This window comes from Trachinotus anak, unplaced genomic scaffold, assembly GCF_046630095.1.
Source record: "Trachinotus anak isolate AG129_WGS33_773 ecotype Australia unplaced genomic scaffold, CSIRO_AGI_Tana_v1 ptg000016l, whole genome shotgun sequence".
NCBI classification, from domain to species: domain Eukaryota; kingdom Metazoa; phylum Chordata; class Actinopteri; order Carangiformes; family Carangidae; genus Trachinotus; species Trachinotus anak.
The window spans coordinates 19,484,251-19,504,752 of NW_027273867.1; the positions used below are offsets into that span (position 1 = coordinate 19,484,251).

Genomic DNA, 20,502 nt, shown 5'->3' on the forward strand with positions numbered 1-20,502 from the left:
GTCCTCCCTCTGTCAGTGCCTCTATTTTCTCTCTCAGTCACACAGAGCAGTGAAAGTCGAGACACAGAGACAAGTATACCTCCTACAAGGACAATGCCAACTTTCATATGAAGGTCTAGTTTCTTCCCTGCCAAGTGTAAGATAGCAGTTTTGTCACCAAGTGGTGTTTTGTGGATTTCTGGACACTTGACAGGTGCACACACACACGCACACACTCGAACACAGACACACACACAGACACAAAAACGCACAGTGCTTGATGCTGTATTCAAGTCGGTTGCAGGATTTTTTTTTTTTTTTTTTTTTTTTGGGAGATATCCTGCTGTAAGTCAGAGGACAAAGTGAAACCCACAAAAGCAACGTGAGAGCAGAGGGAAAGAAATGTGTGGTAGCCTGCGGGAGAGTTGAGGAGACACCTAAAACTGACATATCCACAAACTCAATGTCTCTTTTTTTCTGCATTGTCTTTCTCTCCCCGTCTTCCTTCCTTCCTCTTTATGAGTCGATTTGGAAGTAGTACCTCGCTAAAAGATTATGCTGTTGAATTTGTCTCACTGATAGCGCTAAAAGAAAAAAAGCCGTAAACAAAACGTGTAAAGAAAAAAAATTGTGAGTGATCCAGTCACACACTCTTGTTCCCTCCTCCCTGTAGGCAGTAATTACAACTACAAAAGACAAACGTTTGAGAATTACAACTGCTCAAACAGTGTGATGAAAACAGATGCAGTAAAGTAAATCTCTTGTAAAAAAAATAAATAATAATAACTAACTTGTAAAACTCTGGAACTGGATGAGAGAATTAATTCATCATCACATTGTGTGTACATATTTGTTATAAGGCATTCTGACTTATAAGACCTCAGCTGTTCTCCATTTACATAATCCACAACAGCCCACACATGTATCCATCGACTTGCTATTTTGGGTTTTCTGTTCTTTACACGCACACCAATTAATGCTGTGAACCATAATCAGTGACAACTACTTCACTGGCCAAGTCAAACGCAAAACAAAAATAAAACCAAAGCCCTGTGTGTGTGCTTTGACTGAGCTTAAGAACTGGTTATGAGATCTTTAGTCGTTGACGAATAAACTGATCTACACACACACAGTGAAAGAAACAAAGGGATTGGAGTCTGCTGGAGCGTGCTGTAATTGGTTACAATCAGTTGCCAACTTCTAAACAAGTTATAAAAAAAAAACAAAAAACACACACACAACAACACTGGTCTTCTACTTACAATTGGTGTATAAATAAAGATCCACAAAGATAGATTGTTATTTGAACGATGAGTCTGTACAGTTTGTGTGTTTTGATTGGTGAAGAGTTGGTCGCATTCCCAGTAAATCTTTTAAACCTTGGACTGAGAGACTCAAATGATGAATGACAAAGAACCCACTAAAACAGATTGTAATTGAGCTAAATGGCCTGTGTGGGCTTTGATAAGTGAGGGAACAAGTTGCCAGCAAATAAGGAACTCCAAACTGAGTTTCTGATAAAAGACCAGGGTCATATGAATATTTCTGCATCAAATACAACAGCCACTTGACTTAGCATTCAGTATTTCTATTAACATTAGCACGTTTTCACCTGCAACACCTCATTTGCCTTACACAGTATCTATGTCGGAAATTAATGCCTGTCATTCACCACTAAATACTGAAGTGGATATTTAAAGCCCACGGGTTAGTACATGCTCCCAAATATCATGTTGTCTCAAGAGTTTCATTACTCTGTGATGGTCTGAGCTACAGACTCGCCGTTTGTCCATTTGAGTCACTTACTTACTCAATGACATGAAAAGTTAGAAAATATTTGGATAGTCTTACTGTTTGTCTGGACCATGGCTGTTTTCTCTTGGTTTATTGATTGATTCTCATCTACCATCCTTGCTTTCAATGTCTAAGTCACATCATTGAATTGGACACTCTTATTGGCCCCAGTGGGTGCTGTCACAGCCAATCACAGTCTCTGATTCAGAGTCTTGGTTGTCAGCTGCTTGTATACCTAAACTATTATTCTGAGCTGTGAGGAAAAGTTGGTCTACGTTGTACTGACAGAAACTAGCAAGCACAATCCAAACACACGTGTGCAACTTTCTGTGTTGAAGTTTTCTTTTGTTATTGTGGTTTTTAATCATAAGGAAAAATTCAAGGTTTGTTTTATGGGCTACTACCCCGGATGACAGTGTATAGAAGTCTTTACTGAGTGACATATGGGTGAAGCTGTGCTGATTCTGAATCTGTGTAGCAAAAAATGTGGCCCTTAATGAAGCCCTGGTCCTCAGATGACCATATGAAGCAGAGCAGAAAAAATAAACTTTATATACCCACACCCACACACACACACACACACACACACACTATCCACATCGCTATCCTGCTCATCCAGACACACGTTCTGACAGTGCCAGCTGGGCAGATTAGACGTTATGACAGTTTATTAGAGAGGAAGTGACATGAGCAAGACAGGAAACAGTGCTGACATCACACACACAGCCAAGTACACTCCTGCTGAATGCCCAACATCCACACACACACACACACGCACACACGCCGCACGCACGCCGCACGCACGCCGCACGCACGCACATACACTCACAACTCTTCAAAAGATGCAGATGCCAGCTCTGTTACACCACAGACACACAGACTGGACTTCAGATTCCTCCAGTATGAGTGTAGCTAAGAAAAGATACAGAATGTTTTCCAGCTTAGGAAACAGTGATACTTGTGGCACATTTGAAACCTTTCTTTTCACCATATCTTGCCCACCTCAGTCCACCTCAACTGTTTATCTATCTGATCTCTCAGTTAACATTTTCATATGTTGCTGTGCTACACTTAAAGCTGCACTAATCAATACTGTCATATCAACAATTGGGTCAAATGATTGTGTGTTATGTAAAAGGGGTCAATAGTAGTGAGAATTATCATTTGACAGAGGATTTTAGCGTCTTGCAGCTCATTGTTTTGGTTTTCCATCCCACAACTTTAATGTTTTGGTTCATTCTCGTAAGTCTCATCAGCCTTATTTCCAGGCAAGGCAGGTAGCTGAAAAAAGACATATCAGAACATTTAGCAGCCAAAGATTCATATATTTCCTTTGGGAGGTGGTAGAGAGGTAAAGAGTGTGATTATTGGATAAAAATGTGTCTCCAAATAAATGCAAATGTCACTTTGTATCTGCTGGATAGGTAATTAGTTATTAGCTATTTTTTAACTTCTGTTTACAGCTTGTGCTGATCTTAATTAGCCATATCAATTAATGCCAGATTAATATAAAAACTTGGCATAGCTAAGGCTGTTCTTTCCTCTGTACAGAGAGGAAAAAGAGAGATGTTCAAGTGCAGAAACATGACAACACAAGAGCAATGACAACTCAACACCAAAAATGTCATCAGGGACAAAAAGAAGGTCACTCTCTAAAAGATGGGTTTTCAGCCCATGCTGAGAAATAGGGGTGACTGCAGTTCTCAGAGATGGAAGAGGGTCAGTCTATTACTGGGAAGACACGAGGAGCAGAGCTGGGAGTCGGTGTACACAGGAAGGAGCAGCCGAGCAGCTGGTAGGGGCAGAGCAGGGATCAAAGTGCTGGTGTTCAGGTCTGGACCACAGGCCTGGAGGTACGGAGTGGCCTCGTACACCAGCAGCAGTGTTTTAAAGTCTCTCTGAGTAGCTACAGGCAGCCAGCAGAGGCACTGAAAAATGTGAGTTACACAGGCAAAAAATGTTTTTCTTCCAGCTTCAGGATATTACATCACACTTGTGGCTGTAAATTGAACTGGCAACAAGCACAAACAATTAGCCTAAGCGGTGTTGCTAGCAGAACGTGTTATGGCAAATTACTTTAGACAACGCAACTGATGTGGGCTGATTACAGGCGGCACATTCTGATTATAGTCCAACTCTTCAAAAACACCCACAGAGGAGGCCACAAACCATAAAAATGTACATAATCATCCCTTATACATGATTAAACAGCTTTTAACAGTTAATACTGTTGGTTGAGGCCTCATTGTTTGCTGAGGCCTCATTGTTCTTTTATTGGATAAATAAATTCCATGACTGCTGTTGCTATGTAATGAGTTGTTAACTGGAGTTGCTAATTTAATTTAATACATTAGCTTTGCCAGGCCTGTGCAGCTATGCTACTCTGTGTACCAAAACATCTCTTCCTGCTTGGTTGGTTTGCATTTGGGCATGTGCTCGAGTATGTGCATCCCACTGTGTCTATGAAGAGTCCTCATTAGTATTTTCTCAAGACGCTTGTTGTGTTACTATGACATCTACCACTGAGAGCCAGTATAATTGGACTGAAATGGGATCTGATGACTCTAAATGGGCCCCGCACTCATAGTTACTGAGCTAAATGTCCACAAAGCCTGCTGGGTAGTATTCAAACAAAGAGGAGTCATGCCTCTTTGTGATTGGATAAAACAAGTGGGGCACCTTTGTCTGAATTAGTCTGCTTGTTTTTCAGCTGACACAGGCCCAGGCCTTCTTATTGCTCCTGACACATGCACACACACAAACCTATATGTACATACACAGACACTAACACACAAAAAACATCCACAATAGAAAACTAGAATTACCACATTGTTGGTCTGTTCCTGAGTCACAGCATTGAACAATGGTGATGTCACAGTGAAGTTGACCTTTAACCATTTTGCAATCAAATGAGGATGTCATTAGACTTTTGTGTGGAATGGTGTCATTATTAGTGTATGAATTCTTTAATTATGGCCAAAAGTGTGTTCTGTGAGGTGACCTTCACCTTTGACCTCTGACCACCAAATTCTCATCATTTCATCCTTGTGTGCAAATGTATCTCTGGAAGTTCCCTTATATACTGCGTTTGCAAAAACGTGCAGTCATTGTGACCTTGACCTTTGACCTTTGACCACCATAATCTAATCAGTTCATCCTTGAGTCAAAGTAAACACTTGTACAAAATCTGAGGAAATTCCCTCAGGGTGTTACTGAGGTATCATGAATGGAAAACCCAGACTTACAACCAAGAAACATAATGGCTCCAGCCATGGCTGTCGCCAGCACGGAGGCATAAGAATGGAAATACGCCTTATTGTATTCATTCAGTGGAACAGCCAAATAATACATGACCTTTGCTGCACTGCAAAACCACATTTTGATGCAGTGAGACAAAAGACCAAAACATGCTGAGAGATAACACACGGTGGTCAATAAATGACAAAAGCCATTCATTCCTCCATCCATCTTTCCCTTTATTTATACCTGTCTCTCACTGAGTGAATGTGATTGGCTGCTGGTGATGTGTGGAAGGAGAGAGCAGAGAAGAGGGAGGGGTGGGGGCTCCTCAACCAGACAGAGCTCGCCAATTAGATTGATCTTGGAATGGCGGGGTAAACAAAGGTTGCCAAGACAACGGTTGGCAGGGGATTTGACAAAAAAGACTGGGAAGGTGGGGCAGCAACTAATCCATTCTGTCTCTGGCTAGAGGTATGAGGCCAATCTGTGGTAGAGCAGACATAGGTACACACACACACACACACACACACACACACACACACACACACACACACACACACTGACTGGTAGATCAATAATGGATTGAGATGCAGACTATTCTGATCAATGCAGAGACAAGTGCAACCCCAAAGTGCACACCAAGTTAAGAGCAGACCTGGAGGCATACATTAGTGCAAAGAGACAGAAAAGAGTGTGTATGAATCAGCATACAACACACAAAGACACACACACACTGCATATTTTTCATGTCACAAATAGGAAAACCACCCCATTACGATACCAAGCATTTGTCTTTAACTTGTCAGCTCTAGCTCATGCACAGAGCTTCAGTGCAGTGTGATAACACATCTAAAGCGTGTGTGAGGCGTCTGCGTAGCTATTGATTCAGTGTGCACACACAAACACACAGCAGCAGGAGGAGACATGTCGATATACAATCTGGAGAATTCACACCTAATTGTGTTTGATCGCAGGTCGCTTCAGATCAATAACAGCAGACACCAGCCACATGTTTACACACATACCAGGAGACGGGCATGCACATACACACACATGTACTGTACACACTGCTTTCAATTAGATGACAGCTATTACGAGATAAGAGATTTGAGATGTTTTGATTAATCTATTAACCAAGTGGTCAATAATATGTCAGAAAAAGTCCACCACTATTTACCAGAGCCAAGGCTGACTTATTGAATTTTTCTTTTCTTTTTTTTTTTGACTAACCAAAATTGGCTAGATAGTCAAATTTGACTAATCAAAGTCCAAAGATATTCACTTCACATTATATAAAACAGAGAAAAAGCAGCACATGTTCACCTGTAAGAAGATCAAACTAGCAAATGTTTGGAATTTTGGCTTGAGAAATAAAAAAATTAAAAAAAAAAACTGTTATGAAAGTGTCAAGAAATGATGTCAACACCAGACGAGGGGCGATAAAGGATTCAGTGCGAAGGAAATAGCCTTAAAAGTCAAAAACACACAAGTAGCCTTAACATATAAAAAACTACCAAGATAGAAAATCTGATGTGAAAGAGCATGAAACTTAAGCAAACTCTTGGGTCAGTTAAGTTTGTGTGTGTGTGTGTGTGTGTGTGTGTGTGTGTGTGTGTGTGAGTGTGTGTGTGCGTGTGTGTGTGTGCGTGTGTGTGTGTGTGTGTGTGTGTGTGTGTGTGTGTGTGTGTGTGTGTGCGTGCGCGCTCCGTAAGTCTGTGTCTGCATGACATTAATGTCATTCTGTGAGTGTAGGCAGAGTCATAGTTAGCGAGCCACCCTGCTGACATATCTGTCCGTTAGACTTACTCACACACTGAGAATGAGAGATAAAGACCTCTGTCCTCAACCTCCCACCACCACACGATTCAAAGTATGAACGCACGCCCCAAGTCTGTAGCGCACTGTATAGGTGCAGTGTGTAGCATATGATGCGTGCACGAAACCAGCTATCATGTTAAAGTGTGTCAAGGCGTGCTGACATGGCGTGAGACCGGCTGTCGGTTAGCGCCCAGCAGCAGGGTCAGACAAGGAGAGAGGGGGCGAACACATGGGAATTGAGGGGTGGTGGGGTGCAGGGATATGGCGAGAGGCAAATGAGAGAAAGCGGGGTTGAAGGAGAGGGAATAAGCATGCTTCATGAATAATTAAATCTAGGCCATAGCCCTGGAGACATTGACTTTAACACACATATACACATACACGCACACACACATTCTGGGCAGGTCACTTGTAATGGGAGGGATTACTGTGCTCTCGTGACAAGTCAGATCAGATCCAGAGGAAACGCCTCGGGCACAGCAGAAGAGACAAAATGAGGGGAAAGAAGGTGAAAGAGAGGAGGGAAAGGAAGGAGGAAAACCCTGTGAGGAGGGCGAGTGGTTTGGCAGCAATGGGCGTTACATCTCTCATCATCATCTCCATTCATCGTTCGCTTTTTCCCCCCTTTGCTTTGGCTCTTTTCTCAGTCTGAGGTTGTTGATTCACAGCTTCCCCGCCCTCTAAATCACTCTCTGATGTCTTTTTAACATTTAAAAGAAGGATGAGGAGGAAGAGAGAGTGTGTGTGATTGTTTTGATGGCATGCAACAGGCCTTTGTCTGAACTTGAGGGTACTACTTGTAAGGCACATGTAAGGAGCTGAGCATCAGTCACTGAGGATGCGAGTGCGTCACTGAAGTCGTGTTGTCCATCACTAACCGGCAGTAAATCTGGTGTCATGGTAATGCAAAAGGCTGAAATGCAAAAAGAATCTTTTATCTTCTTTCGGTCCACAAGACAGCAAGCGACCCTGGCTCGGTTAGATGCTCTCAGATCTGCTTGGACACATATTTCATAGTCAGACAGCTACTTAAAAGTCAGATGAGACTTCCAAAGCATCACTACTCTCCCTGTTCTCCCTCCTCATGCCCCCCTTCATCTCAGAGTCTTACATGGACACTCATGGTCCTCTCTTTCATCTGCCCACCCCCAGGGTTTACTTCAAGTGCAGCCTGTGCACAAACAAAAGAGGCTGTTTTGGACAGGAGCAGCAGGGAGCTTGTCTCTCTCTGTGGGAGAAAATGCACTTTAATCTAACTGACAGCAACCGCAGGGAGATGCCTGCACAATAAAATACACACATGCAGGAATCAATCAGCGTGTCAATACTCTCCCAAAACCCAAAGTAAATGGAAGTGGTTGAAACCTCACAAAGTGTTGTTCGGTTGGCATGTGACCGACACTGACCTCTGAACTCTGACCTCCCTGTGGAGGCTGGGTGCACGCGGAAATAGAATTTCTCTTTAGGGATCAATAAAGTATCACACTATGATTGTTATTGACTGCCCGTGCTAAACTGCCACCACCATATAATCAATACCTGCTTGGATATACAAAGTATTTGGACACCCAAACCATGGACAATAACACGTTGCTTCAACAGCTTCCAGTATTCTGGAAAGTCTTCTCACAGGATTTTATACTCTGGCTACAGGGATTTGCTCCTAATCACCTACAAGAGCATAAATGAAGTCAGCCACTGATGCTTCAGTTTATCCTAAGGGTGATGAATGGTGTCAAAACTCTTCCCCACCAAACTCATACAATCCTTTTTTCCCCCAAACAGTGGCAAAAAAGTTGGGAGCGCATTGTTGTCCAAGATATAATTTGTTTGCTGTAGCTTTAAGACTTTCCTTGAAGCCAGACTGACCTTTGCTGAACAGTGGCCACTATGACAACAAGTTGCAATTACAGGCTAACACATCAAATTTCCATTCATTTCTTGCAAGATACAAATGGTTTACATCTTGTTTTACTTGTGTGAAAAAGAGAAATTCTTGCTGAAGCATTAATACATCAGCATTAAAACAGTAGCACAGATAAGGAAAAGTCATCATGTTAGAGAACTGACTAAGTGTTGTTAGTTACCAATCTCAAGTTTCCAAACATTAGCAAACATTATCCACCATATACTGCTGGTCATAGTGCATTAAGGTTGTATTTTATTGTTTATACATTCAGCATTAGTTAGTAATACTATTAATATAATAGTATTACTAATATTAAGATAATGATTTTTGTTCTTTCAAAAGTTACATAGTGACCTTTACTTGTGCTAAAGTGTCCAGGCTTAAACCTTGAAAAACGTCCCCAGACCAAAGGTCCACAAAAGTATATGGAAGGTGGTGTCGATTCATTAATGTTAAGAATAGGAAAGAAAGAGAGAAGAGTGAGCCTAAAGAAGGAATAAAGAGCAAGAGAGAGAGAGTGAATGAGTTGAATAAAATAGCAAGAGCATAGTGAGACCATAAGAAATATTATGGCTAAGGAGAGAGGGACAGAGGCAATAAAAACAGTGAGAGAGGGATCAAAAGACGACAATGTGGGCATAAAAAGAGACAGATGGGTAAGGAGAGAGACAAAGATGAGAGATGAAGCGAGAGCAAGAGAGGGAGCCAGAGAAATCTATACAGGAGGAGGAAGACAGAGAGAGACGAGTGTGTCCTTGACTAGTGCCACTGTTATCTTCACGCTTTATCAGTGCTGTGCTGATCTGTGCTGCAGAGAGCGGGCAGTCAGACAGACAGCGGCCATACGACATGGCTCACATCCCAGGGACATTTAGCATGGTCTATAAACCTTGCTCTCACACTCACATGTGCACACAGCCAAGCCTATTCACGTACGGCGCCAGCGCTAATGGCATCACCGTCATTATGACAGCTCGATGCCATCGCCGAGCCGTTTCTTGGTTACAGATAAACTGCACGGCCAGTCACGGGTGTGAAATATATCACAAGGAAGATGGCATTTCTTTTGTTGTCTCATGGGTTGAGAATGGAAGCTGAGAGGAGAAATGATGATAATACTCCTTCTTTAATCAATTGAGAGGAGATCAGCGAGAGTTACAAGCATAGAATAGGGCCCTCCAGCCACAAGCCGAGCCCGGTGATAAGCTTTGATGGGTGTTTCATTCCACAAATTGAGCGGAATAGGAATTCCAGCTCGACCACTGTCTAACAAATGTAAAAACCCGCTTATTTTGCCCCCGCAAAGAGCTCCCTCGAGGAGGAGCTAATGATGGTGTTTTTCCTGGGAAGATTTCACTGATGCCGAGGTGAAGGGATTGTGACAGGCAGCACACACGGCTCTGAGGAGGCTTCAGCCGGGATAAAGACAGCATGACAAGGCTGTGGATACACAATGACTGGAATGGGACTACATGAGTAAAACTGGGATGTGTGTGTGTACGTTTTAAAGTATGGATGAGTGTTTGTGTGTAGCTGGGTGCTATATGAGGAGGAGGTGGGGTGGTTCCCTGTGCATGCGTGCATGCTAATCTGTAGCGTGTGGAGCATATACGCCACATGCCAGTTAGTGTGTGTTGTGTGTGTGCGTTCAGATTTTACATAGCGTGTGGAACATGTCTGTTTTGCCTTTACTCTGTGCCTCAGGGTAGCTTTATGCTATAGGAAGAGATCTAGGAAGATGTTAGATGTTTGTGTGTGTGTTGCGTGTGTGTTGCGTGTGTGTCCCCTGGGGACTCTGTTCTTTGGGGTTGCCAGGGCCTCTTCCTCTCCTCTTCTTTAACAATTCCCCATTTCCCTTTTCTGCTCTTGTTAGCCTACAGCAATACACACACATACCATACAAAAATATCTATACACATACATGCTATGCTTTGCAATAAATGCTACATATGCTCATACACATAAGATAGCCTTTATTAGTCCCACAGTGGGGAAATTCACAGTCAGTGATGAATTAAATATGTCATCCACTCTGGTGGGGGCCAAGGGGGTAAAAGCAAGGAATGAATTAGTGATGCCCAAAGTCCGACGAGAAAGAGAGAGAGAGAAAGAGAGAGAGACATACAAAAGTAGAGGAGGTGAATGAAGAACCAGTTGAACCAGATGACTAAACAATAGATATTTCCTCACTTACCTCTGGTGATATGTGTTTAACTGCTCTGTCACCAGCAGCTGGTTCCAATGTGAGTCAGTAGCTGTTAAATAGATTCTGTGACCAATTGAATACTGATAGAAATCTTTCCTCTACTTCCCAAATGCTCTTGTATAATATAATCTCTAAGTGTTATTGTATCAGCTGTGTGATTGTTGATTTGTGAGTTATTAATGTTGTGTTGTTGGGCTAACTTCTGGATTTACTTTCATTCATTTGTGTATGTTTACTAGATTAATGGCCGTTTTCTACTTCATATAGGAACTTCCTGTTGAGCTTCACTGGTGATACTACTTTCTTTGTGAACGTGCAGACTCATTTTTGCAACACCTTTGGTTTAGCTCTTGTTTATGATTTTTATCCGCCCATGTTTAATGAGATGAATGGAATTTCATGGGGACTATTTCTTTTGTAGAAAGTGTTGAAATTTCTGACATATTTTTGCAATCACTCTACAGAATGTGCCACAAAGAATTCCTCTCCCTTAGCCGTGTTGGAGTGGAGGCAGAAAATCTCAGAGATGAAAATCTTGAAATGTGGATGGATAAAACCAACACTATCTGCATGGCTAGATGATGCACAGGTAAGTGAGAAAGTATGTTTCTCTTTAGTTGATCCAACTCTTTTCTCTTCTTTCCTTGAGAAGTCTGCATGTTTCGCTCCCTGCTAAGCTCTTAAGGCGACAATTATAGGTTGGAATCAAATAAAGTATATTTTGCATGATTGTGAGTATTGCAGTAGCTTGAGAGGAAAAACTATATGAAGGAAACATCTAGAGGGAGAGGAGGTATGAATGGAGGAGGGGATGACAGCACAGAGAGCCAGGAAAGCGCAAAGAAGGGAAAGCTGGGGAGACAGTGATTATGTGGAGTTGGGAGGAGAGGAGAGGGGTGAAGTGTGAAGTAATGAGGCCAGAATGAGGGCTGCAGCTGTGTTGTGTCCAGCAGAACACACACAAGCATGCAGGGACACACACACACACACACACACACACCAAAGCCAGCCAGCCGTGCGGACTCCAGAATGACAAATGACAAAGTGACAAATGTGTCTTCGGGGAGCAGGGCAGCAGGAATTGAGAGTTCTGCAGGGTTAGAGGAAAACACAAATCCCACACCACCACACACACACACACACACACACAGACACACACACACACACACAGACAAGTAAAGCTGACAGAGTGTGTAAAGACACAGAGACAGTGATGTAAAGGCTTAGTGACTGGTCACGCATACTGTGTGAACATCCTGTTATCTGTATGTATGCATGATTTACATTTGTCATTTCATCATCAGACACGTCAATGCCAATGATCGAGAGGTGACAGGACATGTCACTGAGGACTCAAACTGCATCTGACAAGCCACACACACACACACACACACACACACACACACACACAGAAACACAAACTCTCCTGAGAGCTTGACCATGTCAACCCACTGTGTTCTCTCCTCTATTGATTTGCTCCTTTTTTTTCCTCCTTTCCCTCACTTTGTTTGTTTGGTTTGGTCCTTCTTACCAAGGGTGTTTATAAGGCATCCTCTGGGTCAAAGACACACACGAGTGGAAGTGGAGAGAGAGAGAGACAGTGTGACAGAGAGAGACACAGATGGAGAGACAGACAGAGAGAGATAAAGAGGGGAAGAAGAGATGAGAGATAAGAGGTTTGCCACCGGGGGTTATTGCCTTTTTCACACTGTGTATTGACTCAGCCTATCAGGGGGTGGGCTTTTCTGGGCTGCAGTGTCAAATACGCACACCCACACACCCAAACACCCACACACACACACACACACATTCCATACCCACACACACAAAGACACACATACACACACTTATCTTTCCTAACTTTTGTGGTTGTTTGTTTCAGTTCGCAATGAGGAACTGATCAAATAGAAACAAACTCACATGGCGCACACAGACCCAGCAGCTGAGCAGCCAAAGTATCCTGTGCCCACGTGTTAATTGGCATCTTCCTCCTGTGAGTTGCAGGCATGGCCTCGGACAAACACACACGTACAAGAACACACACACCACGGCTGAAGGACATGGGGGCATGGAAAGCGAAGGGGAAGCAGGAGAAGACAAGACAAGGGGAACACAGAGAGGAACGAGGCGTAATCCCCCCATGTGGAGTTTAATGGTTCAGCCCAGCGGTCGAGGACGCTGGCAGGAGGTCTGAGGATGGATCGATCCAATCCCTCAAACAGGGGTGGAAAACTTTTTTGTCTTTGAGAAAGAACGGCTGAAGGGTGAATAAGAGTGATGAAGACAGGGGGAGAAAGTTGGGGCAAGGGTGAGCAAGCAAGCGAGTGAGAAGAGAGAGTGAGAGAAAGTTGAAAGGGGACTCAAGGGGATGAACAGTAAGGGTGGTAGGAGTAATAAGAATTATCTCTGTAATGCTGTTTGACCATGCAGAATGCCTGGGCGCTGCAGAGTGGAGAACACGCTGAGTGTGTCACACAGAGTGCCAGTCAAAATTTAATTAGAGTTGCAGAACACATGCATGAGAGAAATATCCTCTAGGTATAAATAACTGACGGATCTGATCCATACAACAATGCGCACACGCACACACACACACACACACACACACACACACACACACACACACACACACACACGCATACAAACAAAGCAAGAAGAGGGAAAAAGAAAGAAACCAGCTGCACAATTTACAAAAACACACACAGTTGTTCGAACTGACACAATGCTGCTCCTCAAACTTACATCTTCCATAATTATCTTTAAAGCCTTGATGCCTCTGCTGTTTTTCACTTTCTTTAATTACAGGCTAATGCCATAAGTCTATCATTAAAGGAATTAAAAGAATTAGTAAGTAATTAAAAGAAATTAAAGTCACTACATTGTTATTTTCAGGATAAGTTAGGAGACTCAGAAATGCCATATTGGCATGCAAGTAGTGTTACACATGTTGTCGGATAATATCTAATTATAATAATTTTGTCGAAAACCTTTCAGACTGCACTGAAAAAATATGCTTCCAGTTTCAGTGATAGGAGGCAAACTCCTCAGCGCCTCTTTCTGTGCAAAAATGATTATTATTGTTATTACTTGAAGAGCTTGAGCAGCTCCATTTAGACATATTACAAGCGTATCTACCATAGTCTGTAAATAAAGATGGACGTAGCCTCTGTGATGTCACCCACAGGTTTCTGAAGAGCAGTTTTGAGGCTCAGAGTGGGCTGCTCCGCTGTTGCCATCTTGGCAGTGCATGACTCTACCTAACTGTGGAGCTGAGACTTCGGTTCATACTGGTTTGTGGCAAGCATACGCTCACCCACCTATCACTCAAAGAAGCCACACCCACAATTATGCAGAACCTTTAGCTTTAAATTTAAAAAGGGTGAGTTCTATAATAATTCATCTCCTGTACAGGGAAGTAAAGCTATAGAGACCAAAACAGTACCAGGCTGTAAACGTGTTTATTTCAGCTGTAAAGTTTGGCATTTTAACATGGGAGTCTATGGGGATTGACTCACTTTTGGAGCCAAACTCTAGTGGTCCTACGAGGAACTGCAGTTTTTGGCACTTCAATGTTGGCTGCATTTTTTGGCCCTGGAGGTTGCCACTTGGTAACTGCTACATAAGCTGCATATTAACATATGAAGACAGACTTGGAAAATATGTGGACATGTCTCTTAAATAGTGCTTTTGATCTTGAGTATGACAAGGGATCATTTTGATTAAATGATGAAAAATATTCAATCCACAATGTCAGAGTGAGTGCTTTGGGGTAATCGAGATGCTGTCCAGGCCACAACAAATAGTAATTCACAACATCATATGGGCAGTTTAATATCACCACAAACGCACAACTATGTTGTATTCTCTCCCAGTGGCTTCCCGCAACCCCCGTGATCTTTCATTTGCAGTCGTTTTCCTTTATGTTCGCAGGCATTTCAAAGACCGATAACATTTTCCCGCATCCACCATATCCATCTCTCATCACTCATTTTTACCACCACCCCTTCATCCCTCCATCCCTTCCCTCCCCCTCCTGGTGTAAATCACATCAGTGGGCAGAGCAGAGCAGAGAAATCCCGTCTTTCTGAGGGAGGAGATTAGGATTGAGCACAGACAACTGGATTTAAATAAAGATCACCTTCCCTACGGGGCTCATCCCTAAACTGGGAGAGGACACACACTCGCTGTGGATGTTTAGTGTGAGTGTGTGTGTATTTATGTGTGTGTGAGGGAGCAGTGGTAAGAGAGAATGATGTACAGTGCAAAACTGCGTGCATGCCTATGAGTGTGTGTTTCTGTGTATGCACGTGTGTGTGTGTGTGTGTCATGGTGATAACTGCATTAGAAAAGCAATCTGTGTGGAACATCTCACCTGGAATATGAAATGAGATTTTTTTTTTTTTTTTTTTTTTTTTTAAAGCTGGCAGACTTCAGAGCACACGCATCCATGTGCAAACACACACACACACACACACAGACACACACACACCTGGCTGATAACATGCAAATACTGACACCTGAAGGTCAGCAGCGGCCCTCTCCTGCTGAACTGTGATGCACTGTGGGAGAGGGCGGAGAATTTACCGTTTGTTCGCTAAGCTATAGCCTTATCAGAGGTGTCACATGGAGCGCATCCCTCCAACCACCACCACACCTCTTTCACTCTGTGCTGTCACTGTAAATTTACCACTCCCACTCCATCCTCCCTCCACCCACTCCAACAACCTGAACTTGCAGCCGTGTGTGCGTCACATGACTATTGGGTCTGGTAAACAGGGCACGGGACAGTTTTATGGGAACATAAAGTGTCCAAGGGTGTGTTTAGCATCTTATAAGAGCTGACCGTCACAGTATAGACAACAGATCTGCCCATGATTCTTCCACACAATCAATCTGTTTACATGCAAACAGGCAAACACTCAGATCTTTAATCAGTTAATAGAACTGAGATTATCAGGCATCATAGCACTCACTTTGAGAGACAGATACCTCACAATTAAATTCAGTTAAATACAACCTTGTTTATCCCTGTAAGGATGATTGTATAGTTGAGCTGAGACAACTAGTTGATTAGAACAAAATGTATAAACAACAGATTTAATGAATTCAAACACTCCAGATTAACCAGATTATCTAAACCACTTTAGTGAGGGGTGAAACCAAAAGAGAGCGCTCCCAAAATGTCTGGGAAACTGTTTCACAGGAAACTGTGTGAGTGCACAATTATGGCAAGTACATTAGGTCAAAACTGAACCAGAAAATTGCTCTGTAAGCTTTAATTGATGTTAAAATCAGACAATGAGCAAGGACAGAGCTGTGTGACCTGTGTGATCATCAGACTGCAGGATTATTAGTCCATCGGGCTTTGTTCAGTAACTTCACTGCATTCCCAGATCTCAACGGTTTACTTTGTGAGCACAGTGTTATAATTTCTGACAGCAAAGATGGCCAAAACTACAAAATAAGATCATGGTTTTAATTTAAAAAAGAAAAAGAAATCCTTTTAGTCATTTGTCATTTATCAAGCAGAGATACCAAACACACACCCATTTCTCAAATGTGAAGACTTGCTGTTATTCTCTGTTGCATATTTCATTTATATTTTCAAATTATTTGGCCTTTGATTGCTTGTTAGAACAAGAATTTGAGAACCTTACATTGGCTCTGGGAAACTGTGACAGACATTTTCTACTATTTTGTCACTTCCCTTTTTAATCAACAAAGAAAGAAACTCATCAGTAATAAAAAAGATGGTTAACTGCAGGAGAACAGGATGCAAACCTGTTCAATAAGTGTGTGTATGTTAGCTTTGAGAATTGCAAAGAGCTGTTTACCATCAAGCGACCAGGTGTAAGCACGGGGCTATTGCCTGGTTAAGTAATCTAACAGGTGCATATTCTATATATGTATACAGGTGTACAAAAACACACAAAGACACACAAAAACAAAGCTGAAAAGAAATACATAACTGATACAAACGCCAGAAACACTCCAATCCTGAGTAACACAAACAAACAAAAACTAAAACAGCCAAACTTTGTACTCAGGGAAAGAACAAAAGAACAAACCAGGGCTAAAATCAGAGCACTTAACATGCATTATTAATTGTGTACACTGGCTTTCCTTGAATTACAGGCCACAACCTAAAAATGAGTCCCAAGCCTGTTTCTGGTAGATTGAATTCAGAAGTACAAGAGTACTGGTATGTTTTCATAAGCACGCTTCCAAGGGCGACACTAATACCTCCTCAGTGTGGATGTCGTTGTGTTAGATTATTCACAGTTTATCCTCGATTTATGTAGAATCCCTTCTCTGTGTAATCAGAGAGGCAGTTTATGCATTAATTTAGAGCGTTATTGCACGCTTTTCTCAATGCCACCACATTCATTCTACTCTGTTTACATCGCCTTAATGAGCACAAGAGGCAATTTCTCATCTGGCAGTTCTCTCTGTGGTCTTAACCAGAATTTTTTTTATCATCTATTTAAAAGAATGCAGTCAGCAGTCAGCACATTCACGTGGTTCGAGGTAGGAAACTCCCTAAATCCATCATTTTCTGACTTACAAGCTCCTGCACTTGGGCACCTGGAAAATCATATATCTAATTCTTTTTCATTTCCCCGGGCTAAGTCGGCCCCGTCCCCACCCTTTTGGCAGTGGCAGTGGCCTGACACCGTTTTTGCAGGACAAAGTGATGCATGTGAAAATTTGATGAGGCTTTTTTTTGTGTGTAGGAGCTGAAGTAGACCTACAATGTTGAGGTCCTGGCCTCAATCAAAACGAGGCAGGAGAATAAAGGATTGGCAGTGTTAAAGTCCTGAGGAAGGAGAGAAGTGGAGAAGGAGAGCAGTGAGGAAGGAGGGACGGAAGATAGTGTGGTGGTTTGAAACTGTAGCTTGTATTAAGGCAGAGATGGAGGGAAAGGAGAGTGAGTACAAAGGGCTGAAGCATCAGGCGACCATCCTGATAAAAGAGATGTGACAGGAGGGTTTGAGGAGCAGACAGAGAAGCAGACGAAGTGAAGGCGAGGCAAAGGACTGAGGAAATAAAAGCGGCGGGAATAAAAGTGAAAACACAACCACATTTGCATGGACGGCAGACAGTAAACAAACGTGAACCCTGGAGGTTTTCTCAGCGTCATGACTCAGGAGAGGGAATAAAGGGGATGAAGGCTTTATGCACAAGGAAGGAACAGGGAGAGGGTGTAAAGTAAGTGAAGACGTACAGAGCAGGAGAGGGGAAAGAAAGAGGAGAGAAGACGGGGGACAGATAGGAGGAGAAGTGTTGTTTTGCTCGCCGGCCCGGTCCTCCTCTGGCCCATGATTCATTGCAAATGAAATGTCACCCTGGCAGGCAGTAATGCAGGCCGGCCCACTCCCCTGCAGCCTAATTGAATTTTACAGCCATATAAACAACAGTCAGCCAGCGGAGAGAGAGAGAGAGAGAGCGAGACAGAGAGAGAGAGAGGGAGAGAGAGAGAACAAGAAAGAGAGAAGAGTAGTTATTGATGCCAGTGTTTATAGGTGGAGGCTTCTGATGTGCCATCAGAGAGTGTGTAAAGGCCTCTGGGGAACCATAACACAAAGCACACAGATGGAGGGGACGCCAAAGCAGGACCGCCACTGACACGACTCCCTCAAGACACACGCACAAATACACATATAACCATGACATTAAAACTGTGCTCTGAGACCCATATTCCCTAAATACTACAGCAGTCTCTCATCAGGACCCACTAGTCAAAGTTCAACAACAAGTCCGAGGCTACAAGTTCACTCTGAGCATGTTTCACTGCACCTCCTGCAAAATACAAAAAAAAAAAAAAACTTTTTGATTAAACTCTATTAAAGTTTAATCAATTACACCAAGAGAGCCTTTTATTCAGTACACAGCAATAATAATAATTTAAAAAATGAATGTGGCTTCAACAAAAATAAAAGTTTCCTGTAATAAATTAACAGTTTCAATGCTTTTCCAGTCGTCAAGATGTTGGCTGTTTTGAAAGTCAATAACTGCTTGTAAACTCAGTGTAATTACATAAATGCTCCTCCCTGACATTTCAGTGTAAACCATCCTTGAGTGTTTTCTCCCTGTTGGTTAAGTAAGATGTGCTGGCAGAGCCTTTTTTCTGCAGATGACAGCCACTGAAGATGGTATAGGAGCAGTCAGCAGTGTCCCCTCGGGCAGCCCCGGGGGAGAGGTCAATTTGTCCTCTCCTGATAGAGGACATCACCTCCATGACAGCAGGGAAGGTTGGCACAGAGACAGAAAGGCATCTGCTGCACCAGTACAGCCCTGATTCATGTCATTTGTTTAAAATTAACACATCAGCCTGACAGGATGGAAAGCACTTTCTCTTTAATAAAACCAGTAATTTTGAGTAAATACGAGGCGTGCTTAAAATGATTTTTATTACTAAGCAATGTGCTGCTTTATTAACGCCAAAATCAACCCCTGTCTTTCATTCTGAAAATTACCAATCCCTAAGGGCATACAAGGTAATAACTTCAAATACTAAAAATGGAAAAGACATAAAGTCACAATCAGTTCAGCAATGGCAGTTTTATTGTGAGAAGTGATTAAGAGAAGAGAAGAGAAGAGAAGAGAAGAGCGAACTAAATTTCCACCCCCTTCATTCCTGGTATTGGTACAGCTGATCCCACAGGGATGTCTCCTCCCTGGCCAATTTCATCCCACAGGAGATGGGTGTCTGCAGGATGAAAGAAATATAAAGAGGAGAAAGTGGGAGCCGTTGGTTGTTTTAACCCATACAGAGCAGCAGCCTTCCGAAGGCAGACGGAGCTCTGTGGCTGGCAGGTGTGTTGTTTAGGAAATCGAGAGGAAACTCTACCTTTTGATTAGCTGGCAGTCAGAGTCCCTCACACGCACCAGCTCGATGGCCTCATCTTGCTGATGCTGATGCTATTGCATATTCTTACGTATCCCATAGGCAAAGCAATGCAACCTTCCAAGCTATAATTTAGAGCTTTAGTCACAAACACTTGGGCAGAGAGAGCTGCACTGTAGGCAGAAGTGGAGAGATGAAGGCTGTGTCTGAAATCATTCCCTATTTACCATCTACTGCACTATATTTGTCTGTCTGTGATGTTGCAAAATGACAGCAACTCATGAGAAGTTAGGCTCGGTGTAAAATAAGCCACTGAGTGTCTCTTAAACAGGGAGTAGTGAATGCTCCCAGACACAGTCCTAATTTTGTAAACCTGGGATTGGTGGAGACAGAAAAACACAGGTCTTACCCTGAAACTCAGTGTAACAGGAAAGAGGTAAAGGAAGCAGCTATGAAATGAAAGAAATGCTATGTATCCAAGTTGCCATGCCAACTCACAGACATTTGGCTGAGCTAGATAGTCAGCCTGCTGATTGGTCAAGATATATATATTTGGAAAGCTTTATCATTTACTGAGCTAGAAGCAAACATACTCAGGGTCCTGGTGGCCGAGGGCTTTAAGACAGTGACCCAGGAGTCACAACGTCCAAGTCTTCATGCACGTCATCTCTTCAATATCTAACCCCAAAATATTAATTACCAGTTCTT

General features: G+C 42.7%; 1 protein-coding gene across 3 annotated transcripts in view; it reads right to left on the reverse strand.

Annotated features, from left to right (window-relative positions):
* LOC139634054 (ephrin type-A receptor 7) overlaps positions 1 to 20,502 on the reverse strand; it is a 146,509-nt gene that overhangs the window by 73,476 nt on the left and 52,531 nt on the right. The window contains exon 4 of one of the 3 annotated variants that reach the window (XM_071500294.1): positions 19,510 to 19,656. The exons of the other annotated variants lie outside the window; for them this stretch is intronic. Within the exon in view, the coding sequence (XP_071356395.1) occupies positions 19,562 to 19,656 (95 nt within the window). The 3' untranslated portion in view covers positions 19,510 to 19,561. Of the gene's footprint in view, positions 1 to 19,509; positions 19,657 to 20,502 lie in introns of those variants that run through there. 3 annotated transcript variants of the gene reach the window in all.